The following is an 11,215-nucleotide window of genomic DNA, read 5'->3' as shown; positions in this document are numbered from 1 at the left end:
ATATATATATATATATAGATATAGATATAGATATAGGTATCCAGATCCAGCTCCCACTCCAGAGCTATTAAATCTGTCTTTAGAGATTGAGCCTAAAAATCTTTTATTTATTTATTTTTTTGTCTGTCATCCAGGCTGGAGTGCAGTGGTGTAATCTTGACTCACTGCAAGCCCTGCCTCCTGGGTTGACACCATTCTCCTGCCTCAGCTTCCCGAGTAGCTGGGATTACGGGCACCTGCCACCATGCCCAGCTAATTTTTTTTTTGTATTTTTAGTAGAGACGGGGTTTCACCACGTTAGCCAGGATGGTCTCGATCTCCTGATCTCATGATCTGCCCGCTTCGGCCTCCCAAAGTGCTGGGATTACAGGTGTGAGCCACCACACCCAGCCTAAAAATCTTTTTTTTAAAAGATGCACAGGTAATTCTGATGTACTGTGATTCATGGACTACTATTTATTCACATTTGTAAGTATTCTGTACAACATGTTTTCACCAGTGATGGCATTCGTTTATAATATTATTAAGTAATAACTATTGCTTTTTATTTATTTTAGACATGTTAGTGTGTCTGGTTTCTATGGATATTCAGATGTTTGGTCCTGATGCACTAGCTGCGGTAAAACTCGTTGAACACCCAAGTTCCAGTCATCAAATGTTATCTGAAATTAGGCCACAAGCTATAGAGCAAGTCCAAACCCAGACCCATGTAGCATCTGCCCCAGGTTAGTGTTTTTACATACTCTTTTCAGTGTGGTTATGAGTGTATAAGATTTGATCCTAAGAATAAATTTCAATGTGCAGTGTAGACAACTGATATTTTACAGTAGAGTAGGCCAAAGTGGAATTTGGGTATGTACTTAATTTCTTAGATATTATACATTCCAGGAGTAGCAGGATCAAGGTGAGCTCATAGGAAGAATAGTATAATAGGAAAATTAAGTTGGGCAGGATTTAGAGTAATGTGGTGGATTAGATATTCACAATTATGATAGCTGTAAGTGCCCCAATAGGCATATTATTTGTGATTTTGGTCATGAGAAATTGACATGCCAGGAATAGATTATTCATATATTTATTACCTTATAATTTTCTCAGGTGCTCATCAGGATACATAAGTATAATACTCCTAACATCCCTAAATATTGGAACCAACACCATAGAATCAATAGCCTAGGAGAAGACACATCCACATATGTATACACACACTTACAAGCATGTATACCTGCATTTACACACCTTTCCTAGTGTCTCTTAGCTCAATTCTGTTTAGCTCAACTGTAATTATAGTACAGATATGTCTAATAACCAGACTTCTGTTAAGTCGTTGAAATCCTTTTCTCTGGCTCATTGTGAGTCATCATTTTTTATATTTTACCACCCTTAGCCTTTTTTTAAAAGTGCTTTCTCTGCCTTGGTTTATCCTAAAAATACATCTTTCATCTCACCTACCCTTCCATTTCCTATCATCTCACCTCCTGCCGTCCCCAAGACTCTTCTCCTTCTTTGTATTTTTTGAATGGAGGATGCTCATTTTCTCAATTGATCTTAATTCTCACTTTGCAATTAATATAGAGGCTGTGTAGAATGAATTTCTTCAACTTCTTACTCCTTCAGTTACAAACTTATTAGCATCTGGACTCATTTTCCTTTAGCTTCCGCTTGTTTCAGAAAGAGATGCTAATTTCTTTTGAAACTTACCCTGAATATCAGTCTTTCCCATCTTCATGTTCCCATATCTTAAATCTCTTTCTTTCCTCACTTTTTCCTTTCAGCTAGAAATGTATTTAGATCTTTCTCATCCTCCCTCGCTAGCCCCAAACCAAAAATTTCATTATCCCACTCACCAGATCTTGTTGAATCTTCCTAAATACCTGGCCTTTTCAACTGCCAGTGCTTGTGATTGAGATTGAACTCTCATCATCTCTAGCTGTCTGTTCTCACATTCATTCGTGGTCCCAGTTTGTCTTCTACTCCAACTTGTAGTATGAAAATTATGTACTCTATGCAAAGTGTGTAATATGTATCACATATTTCATTGATTTCCATTATGTCCTTCTGAAGTGTATAGATTTGTGTCATATGTTCACTCAACTAACTTGGATCCACCAAACAGAAGTGGACAAATAACAGAAGCCAAAAAAATAGATAAATTTGACTGCTAGTCTATTCAATGAGCTTTCAACTACAGGTAATAGATGTTAAACAGCCAATTCATATTGGGGAATCTTTGGTCAGAATATTGTTTCTCAACCTTGACAAAGAAATGAAACAGTTCGTATTGCTACTTAAGTGGGTGGTGGGAATGTTTTTTACCATCAAAGAAGAAACTGAAGATTAAATTAATTGAGGGACATAAAAGGGCAGTGTTAAGGAAATTGATAAAATGTCAGTGAATACTCAGGGTGATTTGATGAAAATTATTTTTTGCTGCTTGGTTAGCCTTTGACCTTCACAGTTCTTTTGACCTCAACAAATGAACCTACTTCCCAACCTAAAATTTGGTCCTCATTTGGCAAATGAATGAATTTAAACATTGAGAATTTGTGGCTTTTTCATTTATGTAGTAATTCATTCATAGAGATGGGACTAGACCACTGGGAATTGAAAAGAGTTTATTTTCAGCTGAAGAGCACTTTATTACTTGTGCTCTCCCTGATTGATTGGTTATCCTTTGTGGTTTAGCTTTTGCCTACATAGTTTAATGCTGCTTTTTTATGGAATTACCATCTTTAAACTTTTTGCTCACTTCCCTCAATCCCTCTGAAAACTTTTGTAACCTTTTACCCATTTTTAGATTAACATCTAAATCTCTATCATAATTTAAATAGTTGCAAAGTATGTATTGTCTTGATGTATATTAAACTACATTTTTAAAAGAAAGTAATTACAGTGCTTTTTGTATCCAGTGGAATCTTGATACCATCATTCATTTTTTAAAATGCACAAACTCTTTAACACCAGAAATTTTATAATATTCCTCTTTCACCTTGAACTCATATTCCAATATCCTCAGAGTTTTATCCTAATATAATACATTTTATGTTTGAGATTCTTTTTTATTCATCACCCTATCAATACTTTTTAGCTACAAAATAGACATTTTTAAAGTTTTTCAATTCCTTGTTATTCTATAAAGCTCTACATTTTAAAAATTTCATTTGGCCAGGCACTGTGGCTTACACCTGTAATCCCAGCACTTTGGGAGGCTGAGGCAGAAGGATCACTGGAGGCCAGGAGTTTGAGATCAGCCTGGCAACATAGTGAGATTCCATCTCTACAAAATCAGGAAAAAAATTAGCAGAGCATGGTGATGCACACCCGTAGTCCCAGCTTGGGCCCAGGGAGTTAAAGGCTGTAGTGAGCTATGAATGTGTCACTGCATCCACTTTAGGCAATAGAACAAGACCCTATCTCCAAAAAAAAAAAAGTATATCCGCGATATTAATATATACTAGGACCACACACACACACACATATACCACACACGACACACAGACACACACACATATAATGCACATACATATATCTTTATCTTACAGCGGTTTTAGTAAGTAAATAGTTATATCTAAATAGTAAAACTTTGTAAATTTTATAAATAATTATAAACAAGGCCGGACTCAGTGCTCATAACCTGTAATCCGCCCAGCACTTTGGAGGCCAAGGCGGCGCCGATCATGAGGTAAGACCTTGAGACCATCCTGGCCAACATGGGTGAAACCCCCTTCTCGTACTAAAATACAGAAAATTACAGGCTGGGCATGATGGCCACGCCGTAAGTAGTCCCAGCTACCCAGTAGGCGATGCAGGAATCGCTTGAACCTGGGAACGGAGGATTCAGTGAGCCGAGATCGCACTACTGGCAACTCCAGTTTTGGTGACAGACCGAGATCGTCTCAAAAAAAAAAAAATATTAAACAAAAAAGTACTGAAGTATATCTCCTTAATAAGATAATAGGACCTCCCCTCTAATTCTCTGGATCTATTAATTCCAATATATCCTCAATACTGCTTACTGCTAAATGAAACTGGGAGTTAGCATCAAATAGTATTCCTGTTTCCCTTTCTTATAGATGAAATCAAAAATCTAGTTTGCATCATTAAACTAGGATGAAGATAGAATTTATACAGTTCAGTTGAACTTCAGAATTACCAAAAAGTATTAAACTTATATTTTACAATCTCCAAAAACTTGGTTCCCTTTATTTTGTGAAATCAAAGAATTACAAGTACCTGAACTGCCAAGAATATTTTGTTGCTCAGTCATTACAGGCCCTTTTTTTTAAGTTCTGGAAAATATATCAAAGAATATTAACAAGCTATCTGACTATAAATTATACTTGCTACTGTTTTAGCATCTTGTCGAACCTGAAAATTCAAAGAATTTAACACAGTGGTTCTCAAACCTTAGGTGCATCAAAATCATCTGAAGACTACCAAAGATATCTGGCTATCAATCCCTGAGTTTCTGGATCAGGTGGGACCTGAGAGTTTTTTTTTCTTTCTTTCTTTTTTTTTTTTAAGACAGCATCTCACTCGTTGTCCAGGCTGGAGTGCAGTGGTGCTACTCTCACTCACTGCAAACTTCTAACACCTGGACTCAAGGCTAATCCTCACCACCTCCAGCCTCCTGAGAACTGGGACGGCAGGTGCCCACACACCACACCCAGCTAATTTTGTGTATTTTTGTTTTATAGAAGATGAAATTTCACCATGTTGCCAGGGCTGGTCACAGATTTTCATTTTATCAAGTTCCCATGAGATGCTGTGCTGCAGTCCAGGGACTGTATTTTAGGATTACTAGAGGAAAACTGAAAATATTGTTCATTTCAAGACCAGTACAATATATTGATGTTTTACGGCCTTTTTCCGTATTCTTCAATATATTTTTGTGAAAACCTTGACACTGCAGATTTAATTGATTTTTCAGAAATGTCTGCCATGTGACCTAGTAAACATAAAGTTTTTATTAACAAAAGTCTCTTGTTTAATCAGAACTCTTTTTGTTACTTTAGAAAAAGTCCAACTTGTTTTAAATTCAAGAAGTATGTTAGTATGTTAGTATGAACCCCCTTCTTTTCCCTTCAGAATTTACATTGAATTTGGCATGATTTGTAATCTGAATGAAATAAACCACCAACTTCCATACTTCTTTCCTTTATCCTCTCCTCTCCTCTACCGCTCCTCCTTCTCCTTCCCTTCCCTCCCTCCTCCCCCTCCCCTCCCATCCCCTCCCTCCCCTCACCCCCACTTTTTTTTTGAAAAGGGGGGTCTCATTCTGTCACCCAGACTGGAGTGCAGTGGCGTGATCAGAACCTGGCTCACTGCAGCCTTGACCCCGGGAGCTCAATCAATCCCCCTACCTCAGGCTCCTGAGTAGTTGGGACTACAAGTACATGCCACCAAGTCTGGCTAATTTTTGTATTTTTTGTAAGGAATGGGGTTTCACTATGTTGCCCAGGTAGTCTCAAACTGCTGGGATCAAGCAGTTCACCCACTTTGGCCTCCCAAAGTGCTGGAATTACAGGCATGAGCCACCATGCCTGACCCACCTTTGATATTTCTTTAAAATATTTTCTGTGCTTTGTTTACACAGGATTCTGCCTAAGAAGTAGTGCATTCTTTGACAGTAGTTGAGGAGGCAAGGGCATTAAGCAAAATTATCATTACTCTACAATATATCTGAATTTAGAACAAATCAAAGGGCCAGAATACTGAATTTCTAATGCCCAACTTTGCCCTTAACTGTAATATGTAAAATACTGGTATTGACAGGAAGCTATACCAATAATACCTTGGTTAAGAGGCTTCATGGACACTAATGTTTTGAATTCTCTCTTTAGTGATCCACATGTTGTTACGCTATAAATAATAATAGTAGCTAGCATTTATATAGTGCTTATATAGTGCTTACTTTGTGCTAGGCATTATTTTAAGTGACTTGCACATAATCTAATCCTTATAGCAACATGTGAGGTTAATGTACTGTTACTTTCCTCCATTGTATAGACAGAGTTATTTTGCTCATAGTTACACAGCTAGCTAGTGAGTGATGGAATTCTTTGGCTGTAGATTTATGCATTTAACCATAATGCATAATCCTGCAGGGCTATCAAAGATGGGTGAGAATTAAGTCATTTGATTCCAAAATGAGAGAAAAACAATTATCAAAGAGGAGATGATACTCTTATGCAAAGCAGTTTTAGGAAGAATACATAAGAAAGCTGAGTATCTGGAAATTGATTCAAAGTATATGCACCTTCATTTGGAATGTCTTCAGGTATCCCGAGGGCAGTGCTCCTCGGTTTGTAGCTACTTTTTATAGTAATTATGTTTCCAGTTTAAATTCCCATTTGTAATTTTATTCTTCCTTCTACATTGTTTATAAAGGCTTCTCATGATTTTAATGTGATTTCTAGTGTTTCGTGAAATTGATTGCTAATTCATTCAGGAAATTTCAGTCTGAGTAGGGTGTACTCTTTCATAGTAGAAATGATAAAGGGAAGATTTCTACATAGTTTCAGACCCTAGAAAGTATTTTCGGTATTAATATCGTCGAGTTAGAAGGAGAAGAAAAGATAAGCTAGGATTGCCAACAGGAAAAATTATTTTTGTTCTAACTGTTGCATTATCTCAAGGAGCATATAATAGTATGGCCTCTGAAATGTGACAGACCTGGATTCAAATCCAACACTTTTAAAAGAAGTCCTTTCAAGTATACCCAGGTCTACTATCTCCACCATGTGTTCCTGGCTGAACTTAATCTCTGAGCTTTAGTTTTCTGATCTGTGAAATAGGGATAATTAAACTTAGACTTAAAAGATTAAAATAAATAATGTAAATATAAATGGATTTATACACAGTATATGTTTATTAAGTGGCTACAATTACCTATTACCTCAAAGCATGGGGCATTCATCAAAGGTTATGATTGCCTCAGATTATTCACAGATTTGGCTGTGCTATGGAGCTTGCCTAGTTCCAATAATTTTAAAATGCATTTGTTCCGTTTGAGGGTTCTGAGCAGCTTTGCTAAAATACCATCTGAAAAAAATTGTGTATAATCTGTGTTTAAAACTACATTGCCATGTCACATAACAGTTTTTCTAAAAACCTGCAAAGTAATGCTAATGAATAGTGAAAAAAGGATAATTAATTTACAAATATATGATTCAGACTTATAATTTATGACTTTTACTTTATATTTTTCATGTTTTCATTAGTTCCTTTGTATAACATAGTGAAGAAGAAGAGATTTTAACATGACATCATTTTTCTACAAATCTCTTCAAATGTTGAAAATATGTAGGTGATTTACTCAGTTTATTCATTGACCTTGAAACTTTTAAAATACATCATAAATGAAACTTCAGAAAGTATGTGTCTTAAGATTAATAGCTAGTACATACAACCAGGTTGCCTCTTTCAGGAAAAAAGTATAATTCAAATTTATTATTACAACAGATATCTTCTTTTTTTCCTCCCCAGAAAATTATGGAAATCCTTTTTTGAATATGGGACTTTAAATTAGTTCAGCTTTTGTTCACTGTATTCCAAAAATTTTATATGTGCCACTTATAGTTATTAATCTTTTAAATTAGGGAGTGAAGCTATAATTTCTGCTGCATTCTGCTTCCATAGCTAAATTGAAAGATGCTCAACTTATGTGTTGAACTGTATGACCCTGGGCCAGTTTTTTGAATCACTTTGAGTCTCAGTTTTCTTATCTGTACCTACCTCACAGAAGGATTGAGTAAGCAGACATTGTAAAGTATTTAGTTCAGTGTCTTGCCCATGGGAATAATAGACATTATGTTAACTAAATCATCCATATTAATTGTTATTATTTGAATGATTGTGAGGTTAAACAAAATAGTTCATATGAATCCTCTAAGACAGTGCCTGGTATGATATGTTCTCCATTATATATTAGGTTTGTTCTCAAATGTGTATACTTTCATATGTTTATACACCTTTTAAAAAGGTATTCATTGTGAGTATTAATGGGTTCAACATCCATAAAATAAGTATGGCATATAGTGACTAAGTTTTAAGAAATGATGTAGCTAATGTATTTTTTTCTTTAGCTTCCAGAGCAGTTGTAGCGCAGCATGTTGCTCCACCTCCAGGAATAGTGGAAATAGATAGTGAGAAGTTTGCTTGTCAGTGGTAAGTGGTTTATTTCTATTAAGGATTTATCCTTGGAAAGAATAAAGCAAAGAAAAAAAGGAAATGTATTCTACAGACATCGAGAATATTTTATTCTGTATTCCTTTTTAGTTAGAGTAGAATATCATTTACACAAAGAAAGGACACTTTAAAATCCCCTTGTATATTAGAATAATTTGAAAGAAAAATATTCATCAGAATTTTCAGAATTAAAATCGTATGACTAGAATTTCATTAAATTACACCATTTAACTTTTTTCAGAGTAAAATTTGTGTTAAAAAGTTATCTTTCACTTTGTAGAAAGTACAGTTTGTCAGGTTATAAAATTTGTTCTTCTAAAATTAACATTTTGTTAAAACTGAATTAGACTGACCTTAGGAAAATAAAACCAGGTGTTTTAAAATGTCTCCTCTCTTCCATCTAAAACAAAACTTCTTATTCATTAATAATTTTTTTTGGGCGTGTGACTAGTAAAGGGACATTAATCAAATGATAGAACAGAAATAAACAGCTTGACAATAATAATTTCCTTGAAAAGATTGTATAATCGTATGTCCGCCACTTTCTGAAAGAAAGCAAATGTAGAGTTTTAAAAATTTCACTTGTTATGGATAGTTGCCTCAACATTAGTATGAAGTTCGACTTCAATTCTTTAGGAGATTAACAGATTGAAGTACACAGTCACTTTCCAATGATATATCACTTTAAAAATTTCTTTTCTTGATCACTTTTCTGCCATTCACTAACATTATTTGTCTCCCATTTCATGCTCGTGTCACTCTTTGTTCCATATTTTTGGTGCATTCAATACATATCTTTGTTCCTATGACAGTTTTCTCTGGACTTTTCTACTTTGCTTAAATCAGGTTTATGGTTTTAAATATCTCTAATTGTTTGCTTTTTCCTCACCTTCTATAGTTTTACACATTGGCCCCTTGAATCTTTTCCAGTAATATTTGGAAATGTTTGTCTTCTACATTGCAACCAAAATGAAGTTTTATATTTAGTCTTTTGAAATTTCAGTACAGACAGGATTATGAAAGTTGGAAAAAATACACACCATAACCACTATAAAATGTGTGTGTGTTAAGCATAGATTTGGTCTTACAAATCTCAGTTGCACGTTTCTGCTAGTTCTTGGAGAGGGGGAAGAGAATCATTTTACAGTTTTTTTTTTTAAAAATCATAATTACTGTTTGATTTAGTTTTCAGAAAAGCTAAGTTTGGCCTCTTATACATAGTGAGTTATGGAAAGAGCCTATCAGGGTAATTAGACTCCAATCCCAATTTATAGGTAAAGGTCATTTTAACAAAAAGACAAATGAAGTTTGAATTAGTTGTTAATGGATTACAAAGTAAAACTGTTTTGAAATGGGGAAATGGGAGTATGCAGCATGGAAAGTGTCATTGTTTTAGGAAGTAGCTGAAAAGCTTGGCTAAGTTTTTTCTGAAGGAATTTGATCCAAGAGCCAAGAAAAGTTTAACCTTAGTTCAGTTTCCCCCAGTTTTCTTCAGTTACAATGCAAATAGCACATAACTGGGAACTTATTTTATATTGTGATTATTACAAGACAGGATCCTGAATAGATATTCACTAAATAAAACTATTTCTTACAGAACATTTGTTGTCAGCAGACCAACCCTGCTCTCACTGGGTTGTGAACATAGTTTTTATATTTGTTGTCAGTGACATTTTTATTACTGAAATAAGTGTGTTAATCTCTTGATTTAATCCAAAATTTAGCATATATTTTTGCTACTAACGTATGAGTCAGTGAAATTTGATTAGTAGGTATAATTATTAATTTTAATACATTGCCTCCACATGGCTTTAGTATATTTAAATATGGACTTTCCTAGAGTATATTGTATAATGCTTAATTTTTCTCCTCTTTTAGGCTAAATGCTCATTTTGAAGTAAATCCAGATTGTTCTGTTTCTCGAGCAGAAATGTATTCTGAATACCTCTCAACTTGCAGTAAATTAGCTCGTGGTGGAATCCTAACATCAACTGGATTTTATAAATGTCTTAGGTAGGATCCGTAGTTCTTTAAATAAAGTCCATTTACATCACTTACAATATCTCTTGCTCTTTGAAGAAAATACCAAATATCTAGTTGTAAATATTTCTACTACTAGAAATTTCATATGGATAGGTTATAGTGTGGTGGAGGTTTAAATAAAAAGCGGTTTCAGAAATCACACCTGGTGTTTGTGTTGGAACATTATGAGATTTATCAAAGAAATTAAGTTTACTTTCTTTTCCTACCTACTTTTACATGTTAAAGACATGATGACTATATCTTTTAATCTTGAATAATAGTATATAATATTATTATCTTCAAATACAAAGACTTTGATATTTTGCAAAGTTCATAAAAATAGGTATCTTTTATTAGTTATATGTGGGTGAAATTATTTAAAACCCGGTGACATTGTTAATAAATAATGACTTTTTAAATGGGAGGATTAATATTTTATATTTCTTTACTTTCCATCCTTGCAGAATATACTTATGTGTCATACTGTTCATACATAAGTGACAGTAAACATACTTCTGTTGTTCATATAAACATAGTGTTAGAAGTCAATGTGATAGTTATCAAAACTTACTGATTATGTATGTACTTTACAGAACTGTCTTTCCAAATCATACAGTGAAGAGAGTGGAGGATTCCAGTAACAATGGGCAGGCACATATTCATGTGGTAGGAGTAAAACGGAGGGCTATACCACTTCCCATTCAGATGTACTATCAGCAGCAACCAGTTTCTACTTCTGTTGTTCGTGTTGATTCTGTTCCTGATGTATCTCCCGCTCCTTCACCTGCAGGTGTTAATTTTTATTGTATTTTTTTAAAGTATTACTGAATTAATTTTCTGAATTTAAAGTATTACTGAATAATAAAACTGAATGAAAAATGTATATTCTCTGTTTCTAAATGTATAACTTTTGTTTCTCCAGTAGCATTTTCTTCCTTGGTCTATTATCATATTGATATGATTCAAAATTGTTAAATGTTAATTTCTTTTTTTTTTTTTTTTT

The 11,215-nt window shown here is 34.3% G+C and overlaps 1 protein-coding gene across 3 annotated transcripts in view; it reads left to right on the top strand.

Annotated features, from left to right (window-relative positions):
- The window catches only part of ARID2 (AT-rich interaction domain 2), a 189,516-nt gene that overhangs the window by 119,040 nt on the left and 59,261 nt on the right, over positions 1 to 11,215 (top strand). For all 3 annotated transcript variants that reach the window (XM_017881134.1, XM_017881136.1, XM_017881135.1), the window contains exons 9-12: positions 558 to 725; positions 8,088 to 8,169; positions 10,069 to 10,203; positions 10,806 to 11,002. In XM_017881134.1, the coding sequence (XP_017736623.1) occupies positions 558 to 725; positions 8,088 to 8,169; positions 10,069 to 10,203; positions 10,806 to 11,002 (582 nt within the window). The remainder of the gene's footprint in view (positions 1 to 557; positions 726 to 8,087; positions 8,170 to 10,068; positions 10,204 to 10,805; positions 11,003 to 11,215) is intronic.

Source organism: Rhinopithecus bieti, unplaced genomic scaffold (assembly GCF_001698545.2).
Source record: "Rhinopithecus bieti isolate Rb0 unplaced genomic scaffold, ASM169854v2 scaffold_12732, whole genome shotgun sequence".
Lineage (NCBI taxonomy): Eukaryota > Metazoa > Chordata > Mammalia > Primates > Cercopithecidae > Rhinopithecus > Rhinopithecus bieti.
The sequence above is the reverse complement of the archived record's forward strand: the minus strand, read 5'-3'. Positions and strand labels throughout refer to the sequence as shown.